The sequence below is a fragment of the Lithobates pipiens genome, unplaced genomic scaffold (assembly GCF_037356315.1).
Source record: "Lithobates pipiens isolate NorthernLeopardFrog02 unplaced genomic scaffold, aLitPip1_a1.2 Scaffold_23, whole genome shotgun sequence".
In the NCBI taxonomy this organism is placed as follows: Eukaryota; Metazoa; Chordata; class Amphibia; order Anura; family Ranidae; genus Lithobates; species Lithobates pipiens.
In genome coordinates this window covers 217,614,195-217,637,496 of record NW_027507785.1, presented here as the reverse complement: position 1 = coordinate 217,637,496, position 23,302 = coordinate 217,614,195, and the positions used below count along the sequence as shown (strand labels likewise).

Below are 23,302 nucleotides of genomic sequence, written 5' to 3'. Positions count from 1 at the left end.
ATATATTCATCAATTTTAGAATGAAAGTCCTCAGGCGACATGTTTGGAGGCCATGGTGGGAGGTTGTATAATGTGTCATAAAATGAACAAAACAATTCGTTAATGTCTTTTGGATGATGGGTGAGCTGTCCATCAGGTCGTTTGAGTTTAGGAATAAAAGCTATACTATTTTTAGCATGTAGGGCTCTGGCTAACATTCTACCTGATTTGTTAGCTTTGACATAAAGCAGTTTACGTGATTTGTCCTTAATGGACAGTGATTTCTGTTCGAACAAGTTCAACAATTTAAGTCTGGCATCGGATAAGGCAAGTTGGGTGGTCGGAGATCGGATACGTTTATGGGATCATTCCCGGTCATTAATCTGATGAGAAAGTTCCTGAATCTGGGCAAGACGGATTTGTTTGAGTCTAGAGCCGTGTTTAACCACTTCCCGACCAGCGCACGACGATGTACGTCGACAGAATGGCACGGGCAGGCATATTGGCGTACATGTACGTCCAATATTCATTGCCGCCGTGCCATCGGGAGCGCGCCGCCGGCGGCGCGCTCCCGCGCTGGTCGGGGCCCCCGTGAGTCCGGTCGCGGGACCCGCGGACTCGATCGCCGCGGGCATCCCCGCGATCGTCTCACGGAGCGGCCGAATGGAGGAAATGCTGTATAAACAACATTTTTCCATTCTGCCTAGCAACTAGTGACGCTGATCTCTGCTCCATGTGATTGGAGCAGAGATCAGTGTACACTAAATGAAAGCCCAACCCCCCCACAGTTAGTAACACACCCCTAGGAACACTTAACCCCTACACTGCCACCCACTGGTTAACCCTTTCACTGCCAGTGTCATTTACACAGGAATCACTGCATTTATATAGCAGTGATTACTGTATAAATGACAATGGTCCCAAAAATGTGTCAAAAATGTCCGATGGGTCCCCCACAATGTCGCAGTCACAATAAAAATCGCAGATCGCCGCCATTACTAGTAAAAAAAAAAATAATAAAAAATTATTAATAAAAATGCTATAAAACTATTCCTATTTTGTAAACGCTATAACATTTGCGCAAACCAATCAATAATCGCTTATTGCGATTTTTTTTTACCAAAAATATGTAGAAGAATACGTATCGGCCTAAACTGAGGGAAAAAAATGTTTTTTTATATATTTTTGGGGGATATTTATTATTACAAAAAGTAAAAAATAATGCGTTTTTTTCAAAATTATCGCTCTATTTTTGTTTATAGCGCAAAAAATAAAAACCGCAGGGGTGATCAAATACCACCAAAAGAAAGCTCTATTTGTGGGGAAAAAAGGACGTTAATTTTGTTTGGAAGCCACGTCGCACGACCGCGCAATTGTCAGTTAAAGCGACGCAGTGCCGAATCGCAAAAAGTGGTCTGGTCTTTGACCAGCAAATTGGTCCGGTCTGAAAGTGGTTAATAAAGACCCTGCGTAATACGCATTTCAATGCCTCCCATTGTATCGGGGCAGAGGTATCATAATTACCAAGGTCCAAGATGAGGTTGGATATAGTGGTCTTTATATCTGCAGAGCATATGTCGTCTTGTAATAGTGAGTCATTAAGACTCCAAGTACAGTCATGATGGGTAGACCATAATATGTTCCTGATCCTACTATGGGGATGATATGTCAGTGCATAGTGGCGGATAAGAAAAAAATCAATGCGGGAGTAGGAGCTAGGAGCTGCAGAAAAGAAGGAATAATCCCTATTTGTGGGTTGGAGGATGCGCCAGATATTTTATGCGATTCGCACTTTTTGAGATTCGGCACTGCGTCACTTTAACTGACAATTGCCCGGTCGTGCGACGCTGCACCCAAACAAAATTTAGATCCTTTTTTTCCCACAAATAGAGCTTTCTTTTGTTGGTATTTGATCACATCTGTGGTTTTTAAGTTTTGCACTCTAAACAAAAAAAGAGCGTCAATTTTGAAAAAAACTCAATATTTTTTACTTTTTGCTATAATAAATATCCCCCAAAAATATATAAAAATATATATTTTTGTTCCTCAGTTTTAACCGATATGTATTCTTCTACATATTTTGGTAAAAAAAAAAAAAATATATTGCATTAAGCGTATATTAACTGGTTTGCACAAAAATTATAGCGTCTACAATATAGGGGATAGTTTTATGGCATTTTTATTATTCATTTTTATGGGGACTGCGACATTATGGAGGATGCGTCAGACAATTTTGACACATTTTTGGGACCATTGGCATTTTTACAGCGATCAGTGCTATAAAAATGCATTGATTACTGTAAAAATGTCACTGGCAGTGAAGGAGTTAACCACTAGGGGGCGATCAAGGGGTTAATCTGTTCCCTAGTGTGTGTTCTAACTGAAGGGGGGAGGGGACTGTGTAGGGGAAAAGATAGCTTGCTGTTCATACTCTGTATGAACAGACAATCTGTCACTTCTCCCCTCTGAGAATTGGAAACTGTGTATTTAAAACACACAGATCCTGGTTTTCCACATGCCCCGAGCGATCAAAGGAGCCCATCAGTAATCGTGAATGCTGGGCACACACATCGGCTCCGGGGGGCAAGCAGCGGGTGCAGGTGCCCCTAGTAGCCACAGCACGAAGCGACCTTATATAACGTTGTTTTGCCCAGCCGTGCCATTCTGCCGCAGTACTACTATGGCGGCTGGTCAGCAATTGGTTAAGGAAGAGGACTCGCCACGATTACAGTGGCTAAGTCATTTAGAACCCTTTTACATTTAAGGAAACAAATACAATAGGTAAACATATCCCAGCTATGTGACTTGTCTTATTGGATTCACAAGAGGGGCATCCTGGTGAGAGGCAAAAATCCTATTATAGTTTTTTAACTTTGTTCTGTGAGTATTTGCTCAATACATTTACTATACACCAATACATGCTTTATTATGCGCTTTCTTACTTTCATTTTTGGGCACATTACCGCTATCTGAAAATCGAGTGGATCATTTTTGGATCCTGTGCAGAGATTTGTCATTTTATCCCAGAGAAAGAAAGGAGTTCCTGTGCCTGCAGTGTGGGAGAGCGTTTATGCTGGAGCTTGGAGACACCTCTAAGCCCTTGTACACACGGTCGGAAATTCCGACCACAAAATCCGTCTGATTTTTTTCTGACGGATTTTGTCCGAAACTGGTGTTGCATACACATGGTCTAACAAAGTTGTCGGAAAATCTGATCGTTCGGAACGTGATGACGTTCGTTCGTTCCGACGGGACTAGGTTCAGGCTAGTAGCCAATAGCTTTGGTCTCGTAATTTGATTTGAGCATGTGTGACACTTTGTCCGATCGTAATTCTCTACAAACGATAGGACAAAGTCCGATTGGATCATGTTGTCGGAAAATTTTATATCCAGCTCTCAAACTTTCTTGGTCGGACATTCCGATGGAAAAAGTCTGATGGAGCCCACACACGGTCAGATTATCCGACAACGCGGTCCGATTGGACATTTTCCGTTGGAATGTCCGACTGTGTGTACAAGGGCTAACATCTATGCCGACAGGTTTATGTTGATCTGCCTTCTAGTAAGAGTATTTTAGAAATGCACTATGGTGTGATGTGTTGCTGCATACACTGAAGCTGGTGCGAGGGTCTTGCCTTTTCTACTCATCGTCTCCCCTGGACTTCAACTTCTTCTGACATATTTCTACAGCGCTACATAGGAACTTTTTTGTATTTATGTCATATTGTCTTCAGCATTATTTATGCTAGCCACCAATGTGTATTCATACGCTGTTTATGTCTTTGTTTTCTATTTTGCTAGCGCGGATATTTTTACATTTGTTTATATGTTTTACTAAACAGTTTCCCAAATATTGTGCAACATAAAAAATTGCAACTACTATCTTTTTTATGCTACAGAGTCTCTGCTTTTAAAATACATATCATGTTCTGAGTGTTTTAAGAGCTTTTTAACCAAAAGTGCTGATTTTTACACATGGGCAGAAAATGAAAAAAATAGCTGTAGAGGCGAAGCGATTAAAGCAGAGTTCCGCCGACACTCAAAGCCGATCTGTCCCTCGGCTCTCGGGTGGAGGCATCGCCATCTTCGGTAAGGGGATCAGGAGGAGGCGCCAGATATAGCATAGATATCTGCGGATACTGCGGCTATCTATGCCCGGAAATGGGAGCAAATACCTGGATTATACAGGTATCTGCTCCCCCCAGGTGCCAAATGGGACTCCGGAAGGAGGGAGGATTCCAAAAAGCGGAAATTCAATTTTTGAGTGGAACTCCGCTTTAAGTCAGAGGATTACCATAGGTAAGTGAACAGGAGGTGCTGGATACACATTTGTATATTATTATTGCTATCTATGGAATGTCAATATTGTGCATTGGTTAATAAATAATGTATAAATATATATGAGCTACTTAATGCTGAATATACACATGCAGAAAAAGCCTTTTTTAGAACCAATTATTTTCATGTATAGGTAATAAAATATTTGTTTCAAAATAAAAGAATTTGAAATAATTGAGTTGTATTGATCTGTATCAGCCTAACTTTAACTTTGATATCTAAGTTTTATGTACAATTGTGATGCTAAACAAAAATGACATTTGGAATAAAACTCCTGAATCTGCCATCAGGCTCAGTCTATAAATGGGATGAATCAAAGCTGAGCTCTGGGCACAAAAATATTCATTTAACCACTTCAGCCCCAGAGGATTTGGCCGCTCAATGACCGGAGGACTTTTTATAATTTGTCACTGAGCTGCTTTAACTGGTAAATGCGCGGTCATGCAATGTTGTACCCAAACAAAAATGCATCCTTTTTTTCCCCAAAAATAGAGCTTTCTTTTGATGGTAGTTGATTGCCTTTTTTTTTTTTTTTTTTTTATGTGATATAAACGTAAAAAGACCGAAAATTTTGTAAAAAATAATATTTTCTACTTTTTGTTATAATTTTTTTTTAATAAACTCAATTTTAGTCATACATTTAGGCCAAAATGTATTCACCCACATGTCTTTGGTAAAAAAAAAATGTCAATAAGCGTATATTTATTGGTTCGCGCAAAAGTTATAGAGTCTACAAACTAGGGTACATTTTCTGTAATTTACCACATCTTTTAGTTTATGGCTGCCTATCTCATTTCTTGAGGTGCTAAAATGGCAGGACAGTACAACCCCCCCCCCCCCCCCATGAACCCATTTTGGAAAGTATACACCCCAAGGAAATTGCTAAAAGGCATGTTGAGCCCATTGAATATTTTTATTTTTTTGTCACAAGTAATTGATACTGATATATTGCTCACAGATGCCATGGTTATATGTGAAATTACACCCCAAAATACATTCTGCTGCTTCTCCTGAGTATGGGGATACCACAAGTGTGAGACTTTTTGGGAGCCTAGCCGCATACTGGGCTGAAAACCAATCACTACCTTCAGGATTTCTAAGGGTGTAAATTTTTGATTTCACTCCTCACTACCGATCAGTTTTGAAGGCCATAAAATGCCAAGATAGCACAAAACACCCCCAAATGACCCCGTTTTGGAAAGTTGTCACTAAATTATCTATTGCTCAAACATGCCATGGGCATATGTGAAATTATACCCTGAAATACATTCTGCTGCTTCTCATGAGTATGGGGATACCACATGTGTGGGACTTTTTGGGAGCCAACCGTATAAAGGACCCCGAAAACCAATCACTGACTTCAGGATTTCTAAGGGCGTAAAATGGTAATTTCACTTCCTCGCTATCTATCACAGTTTTGGAGGCCATGAAATGACAAGATAGCACAAACCCCCCCCAAATTACGGCATTTTGCAAAGAACACACTTCAAGCTATTTGCTGAGTGGCATGTTGAGTCCATGGAATATTTTATGTTTTGCCACAAGTTTTGGGAAAATTAAAACAGGGGCAGAAACAGGGGCAGAAACAGGGCAGAAACAGGGGCAGAAAAATTGGGCCTTAGACAGTGGTGGTGGTGCCATGAACCAAAAATATTCTTGAGAAAAAAAAAAAAAAAAGGAAGGCGCACTGACCTAGTGCATTACCATAAATAGAGCTTTATTGAAAACAGAACAAATAGCAAAATGGCTACTCACAAACGAGTATTGATAAAAGGCATAATCAATACAATTGGATCCATCGCACCGAACATCGACACTTCCAGATCTGATGTCAGATAAATTGATTAATGAATACCCCAACGTAAACGGCTGACACGTTTCAGGGGAGAACCCCTTTCCTCAGAGCCAAACCAGGCTATGGGCTATTTACCAAATGCACTAGGTCAGTGCGCCTTCCTTTTTTGTTTTGTTTTTCTCCAGTATTTGAATACCCAATATTCTAAGGAGGGCTGCAAGACCTTTTCGACACTACCATCTTAAACCGTCAGTATCACACTTTGAAGACCGAGACACCAGAGCGCAGGAGAAGTTGTCTTTTTCCAAAAATATTCTTACCGTAGAAGCTATCATGAAGATTGAGGAGGAATAGGATAGTCACTCAGCATAGGCAGTCTTTAAGGGATCCCACATCTGTTGCTTCTCCTGTGTATAGGGATACCACATGTGTGAGACTTTTTTGGAGCCTAGTTGTGTACAGGACCCCGAAAACCAATCACCGCTTTCTAAAGCCATAAAATTGTGATTTTACTCCGCACTACCTATCACAGTTACGGAGGCCCTGAAATGTCCAGATAGTAACAAAACCCCTTAAAATGACAGATAACAGATTCAACTTAAGAACAAACCTACAGTCCCTATCTTGTTTGCAACCCGGGGACTGCCTGTATACTGCTGTTCAGAGTATATAGGGCCTGGGGGCCCCACGGCTTTTTTTTTTTATTTGGGTGCGGGGTTCCTCTCAATATCCATACCAGACCCAAAGAGCCTGGTAATGGGCTGGGGGGGGGGGGGGGGGGACCCATGCCGTTTTAGTCAATATTTACATTCTCAATAAATATAAATATCCACAATAAATAACCCATACATTTATTATATTATTAGAAATAACATGCAGCAGCTCAACGGGTACACATATGTGGCTTGCACAGATACACAGGTGTTCTAGCTAGGGTTGCCACCTGTCCGGGATTCACCTGGACAGTTTGGGATTGGAATCATGCATCCGGGTTTAAGACTGCCTGAAACCCAGACACGTTATTCAGACTGGACTATGGCTTCCCAGTAGGGTTTCTGGCTGCAGTTTCTAAGCTGGGAGTGTCTGTTACACTCTCTTTCATGCTGCCCAAAGCCAGCACTAACAATCCCCCCCTCCCCCCACACCGATGGGAGAGGAGAGAGGGCTTGATCTGCACCTCTTCCTCTCATCCCCCACCGCTCTGTGTCTGCCCACACTCCTTAGAAAAGGAAAGTGTGGGCTGGAAATTTGAAGTTCAGCAGCCTCAGATACATCTGGATGAGAGGTGATGACTGCAAAGGGGTGAGTGAGCTCACCATCCATCTCTGTCTGCGACTGAATTCTCCCCCTTCTATCTCCTGCCTCTGAGTGAGTACACTAAGGTAAATCAGGGTTCTCCAGCACCCCTTACTTTAGAGTTTCCCTTTACACCAGAGGCCACAGGTGTTCCCCCTTCAGTCAGAGTCCTCTCCATACATCAGAGTTTTCAGTGTTCCCTCTTAAATCAGCGTTCCCCGCACATCCCTTATGTCAGAGTCCCCAGAGTTCTCCCTTACATCAGTCTGCAGAGTCCCCCCTTACAGTGAAAGGGAACTCTGTGAGTTCAGATGTAAAAGGGGAACTCTAGACTCTGATGTAAAGGGTGATTCTTGTTATTATTAGAGGACGAGAGGAAGAAGTGCAGATCAAGCCCTCCCTCCTCTCTCGTCTGTGTGGGGGGAGGGGGATTATTAGTGCTGGCTTTGGGCAGCATGAAAGAGAGCTTAAAGCGGAGGTCCACCCTAAAGTGGACCTTCCGCTCATTGGAATCCTCCCCCCCTCCGGCGCCACAATTGGCACCTTTCAGTACAGTACAGGTATCTACACCCACTTCCGGCATAGCTATCTGCGGAAAGGGGCGTAGATTCTCTACGCCCATTTACGAAAGTCCCCCGCTGCCTGCTGGGAAACACACAGATCCCAGAGGCAGCGGGACCATCCTTATTGCGCAGCGCGACTCGCGCAGTAGGGAACCGGGAAATGAAGCCGAAAGGCTCCACTTCCTGATTCCCATACCCAAGATGGCAGCGGCAGCACCCGAGAGACGATCGAGAGATCGGCTTCGGGTGCCGACATCGGGGGCACGCTGGGCGGGTAAGTGTCCTTATTTTAAAAGTCAGCAGCTGCAGTATTTGTAGCTGCTGGCTTTTAAAAAAAAAACGGTGGAACTCCCGGCGGACTCCCGCTTTAGAAACTGCAGCCAGTAACCCTGCTGGGAAGCCATAGTCCAGCCTGAATAATGTGTCTGGGTTTCAGGCAGTCTGAAACCCGGATACATGATTCCAAACCCGAACTGACTGGGTGAATCCCGGACAAGTGGCAACTCTACCGCCGTGTCTCACAGCTGCTTCCTGTCCTGAGATAGCTGGGCGCAGTCCATTGCAGGAGAGCCTCCTTGAGATATTTCCAGTGCCTAGAAACAGCAATGAGGGGCAGTGACTACATTTCTTTTGGTTGTTTTTTTTTTACTTTTGTTTCTTTGCAAAAAAAATTTTTGAGCAGGGGATGCTAGAAAGGAAGTGTACCTCCAATTTTCATGAAAGGTCTGCTAAGGTTTGTGTAGAAGAAAAAAAGTGGAAGTGTTGTCACTGGCAGTCAATAGCACACTTTCTCCCTCATGTTTATTTTGTGTATTAGGACCAGTGTTTTCATTATGTTGTACAGGTCTTTGTCTACTGTACTGAGTAAACAAGCAATTTTTAAAAGCGACAGTAGGGGTCAGCATTACACATGGCGATACACAAGAGTGATGAATGAAATGCACAATAGAGAGTGAGGAGAAACACTTCCGGGATAAATGAGGAGGCGTGTCCTATTGACCGTCACAGGCAATGGCTACCAATGAGAGCAGTCTTTGTCCCTATGGTAACATGCGTCTATGAAACGTCACTAATGCGGAAGTTTTCCGGTGAGCACGGCGGTGTGAGGATCCCGGAAGGCGATGGGTTTGCTCCTCCAGCTCATTGCGGGCTTAGTGCTCCTGTTGCTGGTATTAGTAGTCAGGATATGGCTGGTGCTGAGGAGCCCGGACACACACCGAGCTGCCAGGAAAGGCCATGTGAGCCTGCTGGTGGTGGCGGGTTCTGGTGAGTTGTGTGGAGATGGGTGCTCTCTATTCATCCAGCTGCTGTCTGCGTCTATAGCGTGGGAATGGCGGGGTGTAAAGGGGAGCTAAAGGCAAAACTTTGTTTTTTATTTTGAATAGAGTAAGAGAGGGTTATTACCCCTGTCAGGTTTTTTTGCCATCTGTGTCCCATTGGGAAGATTTCCCTTCACTTCCTGTCTCATAGACAAACAGGAAGTGAGAGGACATTTCTAAAAAGAGAGGGAATCCTGAGGTGTCACCAGAACTAGTGTCCCCATCGGAAGATTTCCCTCCTATTACTGTTCTGGTGACAACCCTGATTTTGGGATCTGCTTTCAGTTTTACTCTCTGTGGTAATGGTAAATGTGACAAAGCAGGTGATTTCTCCCAATGGGCTCTTTTACATGGGGTGGTAAAAAACAGATTGCCACCCACCAAAAGGCTAACGATACCTCTGGGCACTTTATAAGGCTAGTGTCGGGTTGGACCCCCCCCCCCCCCCTTTTGCCTTCAGAACTCGCTTAAAGTGGTTGTATAGTCAAATTTTTGGCTTTGACCTACAGGTAAGCCTATAATAAGGCTTACCTGTAGGTAAAAAAGAATATCTCATAAACCTGTACGGTTTAGGAGATATTCCCCTCGCGATGCGCCGCTGACTTCAGCGGCGCATGCGCACAGGGGATTCTCGGCTGAAAGTCTGGCAGACGCCGGACCCTGCTGGGAAGAAAACTCCCACGCATGTGCGGGAGTGACGACATCACGGCTCTGGCCACTCACAGCGCTGGGGCCGCGATACCCGGAAGACACGCCGAGGGAACATGTCAGCTCCCTTGGCGTGGACCGAGTGAGATGCCAGCGCCTCGTTCTAAGGTAAGTATTTCATAATGAGCTAGTATGCGGTGCATACTAGCTCATTATGCCTTTTCCCTTACAGGTGTAAAAAAAAAAAAGTCAGCGGGTTTACTCCCGCTTTAATTCTTCGTCGCAAAGATTCAACAAGGTGTTGGAAACCTTCCTCATAGATTCTGGTCCATATTGACATGATTGTATCGCTGCAGATTTGTCGGCTGCACATCCATGATGCAAATCTCCTGTTAACCACATCCCAAAGGTGCTCTATTGGATTGAGATCTGGTGACTGTTGAGGCCATTGGAATACAGTTTCTTGTCATGTTCAAGAAACCAGTGGTGAGATGATCTGAGCTTGGTCACATTGTGCATTATCCTGCTGGAAGTAGCCTTCAGAAGATGGCGTCATAAAAAGATGGTCAGCAACAATATTCAGGAAGGCAGTGGCATTTAAACAATGCAGAATTGGTACTAAGGGGGCCCAAAGTGTGCCAAGAAAAAAATTCCCCACACCATTGCATCACCACCAGCCTGAACCATTGATACAAGGCAGATTGGATCCATGCTTTCATGTTGTTTACACCAACTTCTGACCCTAACATCCGAATGTCATGGCTGAAATCAAAACTCATCAGACCAGGCAATGTAAACCTTAGAGATGGTTGTGTGTGTGTGAAAATCCCAGTAGATCAGCAGTTTTTGAAATACTCAGACCAGCCCGTCTGGCACCAACAACCATCTCACGTTCAAAGTCAATTAAATCCCCTTTCTTCCCCATTCTGATGCACAGTTTGAACTTCAGCAAGTTGTAGCTCATGAAGTGTCCGGTGAGTGTACATGCCACAGACACATTGCTTCATGGCTGCAGCATTTTTCACTCTCTGCAGAGTTTGTCCAGCAACACTACCTGTCAAACTCAACCAATGAGCCCCATGCATGCATGCATGTGATTGCAGCACAGTAATGCAGCATTACTGTTAAATCGGGCAGTAAGAAGGCGATACAGCACCCTCTTCCCTGCCTGTCAAATACTTTCTGAAATGAGATCTAATCATGGACCACTCTTCAGAGGGCAAGCAGACAGCAGTAAAAACCTGATGTGTGTTCCAATCCCTCTCTGTATCCCAAAGAAAAAAAAAAAAAAAAGTTTTGCCTTATAGTTGTATGTTAATGCAGGTCTTGTATGAGGGCAGAGATCTGTTTAGGGTCTTTAAAGAGGTTTGTAAACCCCTTCAAATACTCAAGTGACTGGCCTCAGGTGATGGAGATTAAACAAATCCTCCTACATAAGTTGTACCTGTTTGTCTGCAGCACAGCACTCCCTTCTCTACATCTGTTCAAAGTGCTGAATTATGAAGCTTGTCTGAGAGTTTAAAGGGGGGAGGGGCAGAGCTCAGTTTGGACAGCTCTGAGATCTGATTGGAGGTAAAGGACACCCCCCTTTACACAGGAACAGAGCTGAGGCTGTCTATCAGCTGGAGGTCCCTCCCGTCACCATTTTTCTCTTGGTGTCACGAAAACCTGTCAGAACTGACTTCTGTTGGTAGCAAAAGCATGAAGCAGTAGACAGGACACGTAGTGCTCCTAATAGAGACAAGTACACACTATTATTATTATTATACAGGATTTATATAACGCCAACAGTTTGCGCAGCGCTTTACAACACGAGGGCAGACACTACACTCCCAATACAAATCAATACATGAGGCATCAGAGGGCCCAGCTCATTAGAGCTTACAATCTAGGAGGGAGGGTCAAGTTGAAACAAAAGGTAATAACTGTGGGAGATGAGCTGATATAGAAAATGAAAATACAACTGTTAGGTGTGGGTAGGATGGTTTCTCTGAAGAGAGGGGTTTTCAGGGATCGTCTAATAGCTAATAAAGTAGGAGATAGGCAAACAGATTGGGGTAGGGCATTCCATAGAATTGGAGAGGCTTTGGAAAAGTCCTGGAGGCGAGCATGGAAGGAGGTGACAAGGGAGGTAGAGAGCAGAGGTCTTGAGAGGAACGAAGAGAATGAGTAGGTTGGTATTTAGAGACTAAGCTAGTGATTTGGATGGCTTTGTACGTAGTTGTTATATTGAATTTAATTCTTTAGCCAATCGGAAACCAGTGGAGGGCTTGACAGAGCGGAGTAGCAGACACAGAGCGATTGGTAAGGTGGATGAGTCTGGCAGCAGCATTCATGATGGATTGAAGAGGTGATAGACTATGTAGAGGTAAGCCAATGAGAAGGGAGTTGCAGTAGTCGAGGTGGGCGATGACAGCCAGTGAATTAAGAGCTTTGTTGTGTCATTGGTTAGAAAGGGGTGTATTTTGGAGATGTTGCTGAGGTTGAGGCGGCAGGATTTGGACAGTGATTGGATGTGTTGCTTGAAGGAGAGTTCAGAGTCCAGGACTACACCTAGAACCTTGGCATGTGGGGATGGGCTTATGGTTGTGCCATCGATTTATTGGTATTGGAAGTCATGGGAGGCTATCAAAAGCATGAAGCAGTAGACAGAAATAACACTTAGTGCTCCTAATGCCACGTACACACGACCGGACTTTTCGAGGGACTAGGTCCGACGGACTTTCGGCGGAGTTCTGACAGAGTTCTGACGGACTTTCCGAATGAACGGTCTTGGCCACACACAATCACACCAAAGTCCGACGGATTCGAACATGATGACGTACGACCGGACTAGAATAAGGAAGTTCATAGCCAATAGCTGCCCTAGTGTCAGTTTTTGTCCGTCGGACTAGCATACACACGAGCGGATTTCTCAGTAGGAACTGGGTCCGGCGGAAAAATTTGAAACATGTTCCATTTCTAAAGTCTGACGGATTTTTGCAAATCAAAAGTCCGCTGCAGCCCACACATGAACGAATGGTCTGCCGGAATCGTTCCGTCAGACCTTTGATGTCAAAGTCTGGTCGTGTGTACGCGGCATTATAGAGACAAGTACACACTATAGAGGGATATGCTTTGTTCATGTTTCACGTCTGAGGTTTACAAACACTTTTTAAGAGAACCTGTCATCAACTTACGGAGGAATTCTCCCTATCTAACCAAAATGAAATGGAAAATTCCCAACACTTCGCCATGTGTAAAATGAAAATAAAAAAACCCGACAATCTAGTCTGTGGAGCCCAGCATTGTCTTCCTTGCAGGTGAAGTACTTGCACTGCTTTGCTCCCATGTTGTCATCTTGAAACAAGATCCAGTGCATGTGCAGGCACACCATTGGTCTCTGCCAAGTGCCATAGACCTGTCAGAGATCCGCAGCATGTCTGAACTTACACAGCATTCGACAATCTACCGTCTAGGATTTGTGATATAGACATTCTCAGGAGGCAGTGGGTGGTCAGATATCTCATCCCTTCAGTGTGAGGATTAAGGAAGCAACGCTATAAAGAAAATGTAACACCCAACTTGATTCTTTTTGGGTCAGGTATGGATTTTAAGGGGAACCCCACCCCAATTAAAGAAAGAAAGGGACAAAAATAAAGCGTGAAGTCCCATCCAAAATCCATACCAGACCCTTATTTGAGCATACAACCCGGAAGGTCAGTAGGGGGGGGGAACAGAGTCTTCCCCCCCCCCCCCCCCCCCCTTGAAGCATACAACGCCGCATTCTGTCAACATAGGGGAGGCTTTGGGGCAGAGTGGTGCATGCTGGGTAGGTGATATCATGAGGGGTGGGGTCACCAGGTGGTCCTGTCCCTTACCTTTTTTAAGAACTGTCAAATGGCGGAGGAGGCATTCTGAGGTTTGCCTTCGAATGCGGAGCGTTGTTATTTTTTTATTTCGGGTCTGGTGGTCATCGGGCGTCAAGATTGACAATGGATCTACGTTGGGGGGCACTTAATTTTTTTTATTTTTATTTTTTTTCCTTTTCTTTTTTTTTTTTTTTTTTTAATGGTTTTTCAATAAAGGACTTGTCAAAAACCTGTGTACTGTATTTTTATTTATTTTTGATATTATTATTATTATTTTTTCTTCATTCAACTGCAGACACCCACAACCACCAGCCAGAGTTGTGGGAAAGAAGCCCTTGTCCCTATCAATATTGGGACATGGTGCTATGGGGTGGGGGCAGAGAAAAGCCCCCACCCCTCTATGCTGAGGGCATGTGGCCTGGTATAGTTCAGGAGGTAAGGGGGAGCGCTCACTCATTCCCTGCCCCCCCTTTCCTGCCCTGCCAGGGTGCATGCTCAGATTAGGGTCTGGTATGGGGGGGGGCCACAACGTGTTGTGTGTTTTTATTTTTTTTATTTTTTAAAGATTTTTGTATTGCCGGTAATTTTTTCAGCTGCCAGAGGGGAAGCTGACAGCTGATGACTCATTAATTTTTAAGGACACGGCGGCTGGCTGTGCTCTTGGCGGGTGATGGTCGGGCCAAACTTTTGCTCGACCAGAACAGTTTGCCCAACACTACTGTTTATTGGCGATTATTATCTTGACTGAAACTGCAACCACCAGATGTCTACTCAAATCGAAGGCCGTTAACTCACTCAGATCCACGCTATAGCCGAATGATGGCTACAGCGCGGATCTGCTTTGCCAGGAGGCTGTCAATAGACATCCTCCCCTTTGCATGCTGGCGGCGCCCCCTGAAGGGCATGCGTGGTACGGGCTCTGATCACCCGAGTTAATGAGACTCGGGTGATTGGAGTAAGTGGTTCGATCTCGACCCCTTACCATGTGATCAGCTGTCAGCCAATGACAGCTGAGCACGTGATGTAAACAGAAGATCGGTAATCGTGTTTTTTTTTTTTTTGTTTTTTTTTTTTTGTTTTTTTTTTTCAATTCTTTTTGTTCTTATTACGCTGACACCCTGAGGAGAGAAAAAAAGCCAACCACCAGCTTCTGTTGAAGGGACATCTGTTCCGAAGAGGTGAAGCCACCTCATATGTGCTCACCAGTACCGCCTGTCAGTGCCCACCAGTACATAAGTGCCAGCAATCAGTAGTGCCATCTAGCAGTGCTGCCCATCACTGCCACCCTTCAGTGCCCACCAGTACTGCCTATTAGTGCCCATCAGTGTTGCCTTATCAGTGCTCATCAATGCAGCCTATCGGTAACCATCAGTGTAGCTTCATCAGCGTACATCAATGAAGGAGAAAATTACCTGTTTGCAAAATGTATAAACACTTTTTTTTCTTTAAAAAAAATTTGGTCTCTTAATTTGTTTAGCAAAAAATAAAAAACCTGATCCGGACCCCTTACCACGTGATCAGCTGTCAGCCAATGACAGCTGATCACGTGATGAAAACAGAAGATCGGTAATCGCTTTCATTTTTTTTATTCTGTCAGCGTGAGGAGAAAAAAAAGCCGATAACCAGCTTTTATTGAAGGGGTATCGGTCCCGAAGAGGAAGAGGCAAGGCCGCCTCATATGTGCCCACCAGTACAGCCTGCCAGTGCCACCAATCAGTGCCACATATCGATGCCCACCAGTGGTGCCAATCAGTGCCATCTAGAAGTGTTGCCTATCGGTGTCGCCCATCAGTGCCACCTATTAGTACCCATCAGTGTCACCATATTAGTGCTCATCAATGCAGCCTATCGGTGCCCATCAGTGTAGCTTCATCAGCTTACATCAATGAAGGAGAAGAATTACCTTTTTGCAACATATAAAACGGTTTTATATTTAAAAAAAAAAAAAACATTTTTTAATTTGTTTAGCAAGAAATAAAAAACCCAGAGGTGATTAAATGCCTTCAAAAGAAAGCTTTATATGTGGGGGAAAAAAATGATAAAAATTTCATTTGGGTGCAATGTTGTATTACCGTGCAATTGTCATTTAGAGTGACAACGCTAAAAGCTGAAAATTGGTCTGGCCAGGAGGGGGGTTTAGGTGCCCAGTGTAAGCAAGTGGTTTAAAAAAAATAAATAAAAAAGGCACGTACTAATAATATATTGTAGAATGTCTGTATGCAAGTTTCTGCATCTGATATTTTTTGTCTACCCTTCAGGTGGTCACACTACTGAAATCCTGAGATTACTAAACAGTCTATCCACATCATATTCACCAATTCACTATGTACTTGCTGATACGGATAAGATGAGTGAAGACAAAATTCGCTCTTTTGAAAGTGCCAAAGTCAATGGGATCCCCAAGTCACTGGTGAGTATGCGGTTTCTTTTGGACTACATGATTCTCGAAGCTTAACCACTTCAGCCTCGGACCAATAAATACCTTAAGGACCAGAGGTCTTTTTGCAATTTCGCACTGCGCTGCTTTAACTGGTAATTGCGCGGTCATGCAATATTGCACCCAAACGAAATTTGCGTCCTTTTCTTCCCACAAATAGAGCTTTCTTTTGATGGTATTTGATTGCCTCTGCGATTTTTTTTTTTTGCGATATAAATGGAAAAAGAGCGAAAATTTTGAAAAAAAAAGATATTTTCTTCTTTTTGTTATAAGAAAAATCGAATAAACTAAATTTTAGTCATACATTGAGGGCAACATTTATTCAGCCACATGTCTTTAGTAAAAAAAATGTCAATAAGCGAATATTTTTTGGTTTGCGCAAAAGTTATAGCGTCTACAAACTAGAGTACATTTTCTGGAATTTACACAGCTTTTAATTTATGACTGCCGATCTCATTTCTTGAGGTGCTAAAATGGCAGGGCAGTACAAATCCCCCCCAAATGACCCCATTTTGGAAAGTAGACACCCCAAGGAAATTGCTGATGGGTATGTTGAGCCCATTGAATATTTATTTTTTTTGTCCTAAGGGATTGAATAATGACAAAAAAAAAAAAAAAAAATTTTTTTTACAAAAAGTTGTCACTAAATGATATATTGCTCACACATGCCATGGTTATATGTGGAATTGCACCCCAAAATACATTCTGCTGCTTCTCCCGAGTACGGGGATACCACATGTGTGGGACTTTTTGGGAGTCTAGTCGCGCACGGCACCCCGAAAACCAATCACCACCTTCAGGATTTCTAAGGGTGCAAATTTTTGATTTAACTCCTCACTACCTATCACAGTTTCGAAGGCCATAAAATGCCAAAATAGCACAAAACCCCCCCAAATGACCCCATTTTGGAAAGTAGACACCCCAAGCTATTTACTGAGAGGCATGTTGAGTCCATGGAATATTTTATATTTTGCCAAAAGTTGCGGGAATATTACAAACTTTTTTTTTTTTTGCACAAAGTTGTCACTAAATGATATATTGCTCACACATGCTATGGGCAGAAGTCAAATTACACCCCAAAATAAATTCTGCTGCTTCTCCCGAGTACGGGGATACCACATGTGGGGGACTTTTTGGGAGCCTAGCCACGTACGGGACCCCGAAAACCAAGCACTGCCTTCCGGATTTGAATATAAAATGCTATAAAAAACAAACTAACCAGAGTCACCCGTAACACTTATACGGTGATCAGTGGTGAAAGGGTTAACTAGGGGCAATCAGGTGGTTCAAATTTTTATTAGGTAGTATATGGGGGTCCCTGGCGCTATATAAAAACCTGACGGGGAACCTAAATAACTAACTGGCTAACCAGCGTCACCAGTGACACTTATACTGTGATCGCTGGTGAAAGGGGGTGAAAGGGTTAACTAGCAGCAATCAGGGGGTTAAAACCATTATTGGGTAGTATATCGGGGTACCTAGCGCTATAAAAACCTGGCGGTGAACCTAAAAAAATAACTAGCTACCTAGCGACACTAGCGACACTGATGCAGCGTTCAGAAAAATTATCGCTTAGTGACACTGGCAAAAGGGGGTGAAAGGGTTAACTAGCGGAAATCAGGGGGTTAAAACCATTATTGGGTAGTATATCGGGGTACCTAGCGCTATAAAAACCTGGCGGTGAACCTAAAAAAATAACTAGCTACCTAGCGACTGTAGCGACACTAATGCAGCGATCAGAAAAACGATCGCTTAGTGACACTGGCAAAAGGGGGTGAAAGGGTTAACTAGCGGCAATCAGGGGGTTAAAAACATTATTGGGTAGTATATCGGGGTACCTAGCGATATAAAAACCTGGCGGTGAACCTAAAAAAATAACTAGCTACCTAGCGACACATGCAGCGATCAGAAAAATGATCGCTTAGTGACACTGGCAAAAGGGGGTGAAAGGGTTAACTAGCGGCAATCGGGGTTAAAAACATTATTGGGTAGTATATCGGGGTACCTAGCGCTATAAAAACCTGGCGGTGATCCTAAAAAAATAACTAGCTACCTAGCGACTGTAGCGACACTAATGCAGCGATCAGAAAAACGATCGCTTAGTGACACTGGCAAAAGGGGGTGAAAGGGTTAACTAGCGGCAATCAGGGGGTTAAAAACATTATTGGGTAGTATATCGGGGTACCTAGCGATATAAAAACCTGGCGGTGAACCTAAAAAAATAACTAGCTACCTAGCGACACTAGCGACACATGCAGCGATCAGAAAAATGATCGCTTAGTGACACTGGCAAAAGGGGGTGAAAGGGTTAACTCTAGGGGCAATCAGGGGGTTAAATCTTTATTGGGGGGTGATAGGGGGCTACCCTGGACCTAACACTAACTGTCCTGACAGTTTTTACTGTCACAACTGACACTGAATGCATTGATCAGTAAAGAAATGATCAATGCAATCAGTGACACTGTGACTGGGGGGGGAGGGGGGGCGGGGGGGGATCGGGGGGGGGTTTGTGTGCCTGTGTGTACCTACATGTCAGTGTAGTGTTGGTGCACACTTACTTTTACTGTTCTCCTCGTAGTCCGGTCAAAAAGACCGCCCCGAGGAGAATGACATCACTTCCTCCTTCCTGTGTAAACAATACACAGGGGAGGAAGCTTTTCATTGGCCAGGAGCGATCCAGAGGGGGTGGCCGAAAACCAACGGCCATCCCCTCATCACGGAGCGCTCCTGGATCGAACCGGACCGCCGTATCCAGCGGGAGGGGGTCCGATCGGACCCCCCACCCGCTGGAAGGCAATCACGTAGATGTACGTGATTATGCCTGCCTGTGCCATTGTGCTGACGTACAATGGCAATACGGCGGTCCTCAAGTGGTTAAAGTGTTACTAAACCCACAACAGTAAAATGTGTATATCAACATAGCATGCTTGTTATACTCACTGTAGAACTTAAGGGGTTAATCCTCTGCATTATGTGAAAAGGCTGTTTTATCCAGTATGCATAGATCCTCCCCTCCTGCACTGTCTAGGCCAGCTAACACAGGCAGAGTAGCCGACCTGCATTTGCCGAAATATTTGTTATAACAGAAACACAGGAATTTATTTTTAATCATCTTCCTTTTTTTTTTTTTTTCCCCCATTAATGACTTTCAGCCCCAGGCACTTCTGATACTTCCCACATATATGTAAAAAATTAGCATTTCTTTTTTTTTTTTTTTTACAAAATTACTTACATCCCCCAAACATTAAGTGGATGCCCTAGAGAATAAAATGGGGGGGGGGGGTCCCAATCTATGTCACTTGGTATTTGCGCAGCGGTTTTTCAAACGAAAAAATACACCTTAAAGGGTAAATGCTCCCACCCTTTGCTCCCCTCCACCTGGCTGCAATCACCAATACTTTTTCAAGACACTGTGTGTGTGTGTGTGTGTGTATGTATATATATATATATATATATATATATATTGCATGTAATAGTTTGTCCCCTCATGTGCCCCCCTAAATATGAAAGCTAGAGATGCCACTAACTGTCACCACATTTCTGCATTTAAAAAAAGACTGCCATTACTGTGCAGGCGTGGGCAGCATTGAGATGACATCATTTCTTACTGCCCACCCTCACTCTGGGACAGCAGGGATACTGTCACTGGCAAGTGACAGTCCGCATCTGGTGACAGGCGACTGTGGCAAGTGACAAGCTGCATCTGGTGGCAGACAACAGGGGCAAGTGACAAGCTGCACCTGATGACAGGCGACATAGCAAGTGACAATCCCAATCTGGTGGCAGGTGACGATGGCAAGTGACACGTTCAGGGCTCCCACTGATTCTGCGTTATGATGATTTGAACTATTTCATTATACATTACAATGCAATATTAGAAATAATGCACTTCAATCATCCTGACACCATACAACCACAGTGTCGTAATGATTGAAGCGCCAACACCAGCCATTGCCCCGACAAATTGCCCACAACATTTTTGACAGTGCCCCTCCTGAGATTAGACTCTGGATCCACCCCTCCGTCCATGTGATGGTGCTTACCCATCAGAAACCCCAAAATCCATACTGGCTAAGCATTATGGACACAAGATTAAGCCACGGGGGTTTCAACTCCCTGGACTGGTGAAGCAGCTTGTCGGTGTCTGACGGCAATGAATCATGGCAATCTGGTACAACAGGACTGGGTGGGATAGGTAGGGGTCCAGTGCAAGGTCACCTTACAGATTTTCTGGAAAAAGTAAACTTCCACTTTAATGAATTTTAGTGCACACAAACAAAATTTTTTGTAAAATATGAAAGATTACATTACACCGAGTTAAAGTGGTTGTAAACCCTTACAACACACTTTGACCTATAGTTAAGCCTAGATTAAAGCTTACCTGTAGGTCCAAGAAATATCTCCTAAACCTACAGGGTTTAGGAGATATTTGCCAAAAGACAGACACCGCTGTCTATGGCGCACTGAGCGCAGCACCATCAACGGCGAATATGCCGCGCGTTGTGGCTCCCGTGCATATGCGCGGGGAGTGACGGCTTCGCCGAATGACAGCCGTGGAGCAGCGAGACCCACCGAGAAGATGGATGCGCCAGACTACAGGGAACAGCGGTGACATCGCTGGCTCTTGTGTCAGGTAAGTGACACATAATGGACTACTATGCAATGCATAGTAGTCCATTATGCTTTACCTTTGCAGGGAGACAAAGAGGAAGTAAACTCATCAGGGTTTACTTCCTCTTTAACAAATACCAAAAGTGTCATCCTTTAACCACTTCAATACTTGGCACTTTTACCCGCCCAGGCCAACTTTCCGCGCTGTTTCACTTTAAATGACAAATGCATGATCATACAACACTGTACCCAAACTAAATTTTTTGAATTTTGTTAACACAAATAGAGCTTTCTTTTGGTGGTATTTAATCACCGCTGTTTATTTTTATTTTTTTTGCTAAATAGTGTATATATACTAGTGTATATTATTTACTTTGGAGGAATAAAGCTATAAAGTCCACAAACTATGGTATATATGTGAAAATGGATCAATCCTGATGTAGTCTCATTTCTTGAGGCCCTAAAATGCCAGGACAGTAGACATACTTTTTGGAAAGTAGACAGTCCAAGGTATTTGGTAGGAGGCATGGTGGGTTTTTGGAAATTGTAATTTTTGGGCAAACAGAATATTTTTTTTTTTTTTTTTTTTTACTCTTTCTTTCTATTTGTTTATATACTGTAACCAGTGCAGTACAGCATCGTCATAGAACTGGGGTGGTGGTGTTCAGGGACACTGACTGGTGACCATACAAGAAAAAAGTTAAAATGTTTTTGTGTGTGTATATGTATGTGTGATATATATATATATAAAACCACTTGCCTACTGGGCACTTAATCCCCCCCCCCCTCCTGCCCAGACCAATTTTCAGGTTTCGGTGCTCTCACACTTTGAATGACAATTACACAGTCATGTAACACTGTACCCAAATGAATATTTTGTCTTTTCTTTTTTTTTTTTTTTTTTTTTTTTTTTTTTACATACAAATAGATCTTTCATTTGGTGGTATTTGATCACCTCCTGGGTTTTCTATTTTTTGAGCTATAAATAAAAAAAGACCGAAAATTTTGAAAAAGAAAAACGCATGTTTCTTTGTTTCTGTGATAAAATTTTGCAGATTATAAATTTTTTCTTTATGAATTTTGGCCACAATTTTTACTGCTACATAGCTTTGGTACAAATAACCCAAATTGGTGGATATTATTTGGTCTTTGTGAAAGTTAGAGAGTCTACAAGCTGTGGTGTAAATCGATCACACCTGATGTACTGGTGGCCAATCTCATTTATTGCGACCCGAACAACCCAGGAAAGTACAAATACCCCCCAAACTACCCCTTTTTTTAAAGTAGACATTCCAAGGTATATAGTAAGAGGCATGGTGAGCTTTTTGGTGTTGTCATTTTTTCCCACAATTCTTTGAAAAATGAAGATTTATTTTTTTTCCACAATATTGTCATTGTGATAGGTTATTTCTCTCACATGGCATGTGTATACCACAAATAATGTCCCAAAATACATTCTGCTACTCCTCCTGAGTATTGCGATACCACATGTGTGGGACTTTTCCACAGCCTAACCACTTAGAGAGGCCCAACATGCAGGGAGCACCATCACCTCTTCTAAGAGCATAAATGACACATCTAACTTATTGACTACCTATTACACTTTTGAAGGGCCTGGAGCACCAGGACAATGACACGTGGCACTGATGGCATGTGACACTGATGTGACACAGACAGATGGCACTGATAGGTGGCACTGGGGTCAGGTGGCACTGATGGGTGGTACTGGGGACAGGTGGCACTGATAGGTGGTACTGGGAGCAGATGGCACTGATAGGTGGCATTGGGGACAGGTGTGTGTGTGTGTGTGTGTGTGTGTGTGTGTTTTTTTTCACTGTGTGAGTGCTAACTTCTCACTGACGCTGCAGCATGGAAGATCTCCCTCCTCACACGCTGTCTCTGTGTGAGGAGGGAGAGCATCTCATATGTTTACATATGAGATTACCTCTCATTGGACATGCCGATCGAGTGCTAAACGGCCGCTGTGGTTGGCCATTTAGCATGATCTGTGATTGGCTGTGTCCAAGTAAACAGGAGGACGTCCACCTGGCAGTTGGTGTCCGTGCTGTAGCCGTCTTTTGGCTATATCGCCGGCATAAAGTGGTTAATTCAGTCTATTTTGCTGTGATTTGGTGAAAGCAAATCACATGGTACAAATGGGCTGTGATTGGCCCTGTTTGTACCATGTAATCGAATTGACCAATCACAGCTAGCAACACATTTGTACACATTGGAGGGCTTAAAAGGAAGTCAACCATTGTGTACAGCTGTCATATGACCTGCTGTGATTCAGCGAGCCGGTACTCAAATCGGTCATTGGTGGTGTAACATGGACACGGCCAGTGACAAATCTCACCGCTGCGTGGCCCTGCAATCAGCGCATCCTGACAGGACATATAACGCCCAGTCAGGATAACTAAACCACTGTCCAGCCCTTATTTTGTTATTTGCACATGTGGAACGAT

At 43.6% G+C, this 23,302-nt stretch overlaps 1 protein-coding gene across 2 annotated transcripts in view; it reads left to right on the top strand.

Moving 5' to 3' along the window:
- Positions 1–9,028: 9,028 nt before the first annotated feature.
- The window catches only part of ALG14 (ALG14 UDP-N-acetylglucosaminyltransferase subunit), a 105,112-nt gene continuing 90,838 nt past the window's right edge, over positions 9,029–23,302 (top strand). The window contains exons 1-2 of one of the 2 annotated variants that reach the window (XM_077452859.1): positions 9,029–9,237; positions 16,048–16,199. In XM_077452859.1, the coding sequence (XP_077308985.1) occupies positions 9,093–9,237; positions 16,048–16,199 (297 nt within the window). In that variant the 5' untranslated portion in view covers positions 9,029–9,092. The remainder of the gene's footprint in view (positions 9,238–16,047; positions 16,200–23,302) is intronic. The other variant, XM_077452858.1, reaches the window with a different exon arrangement.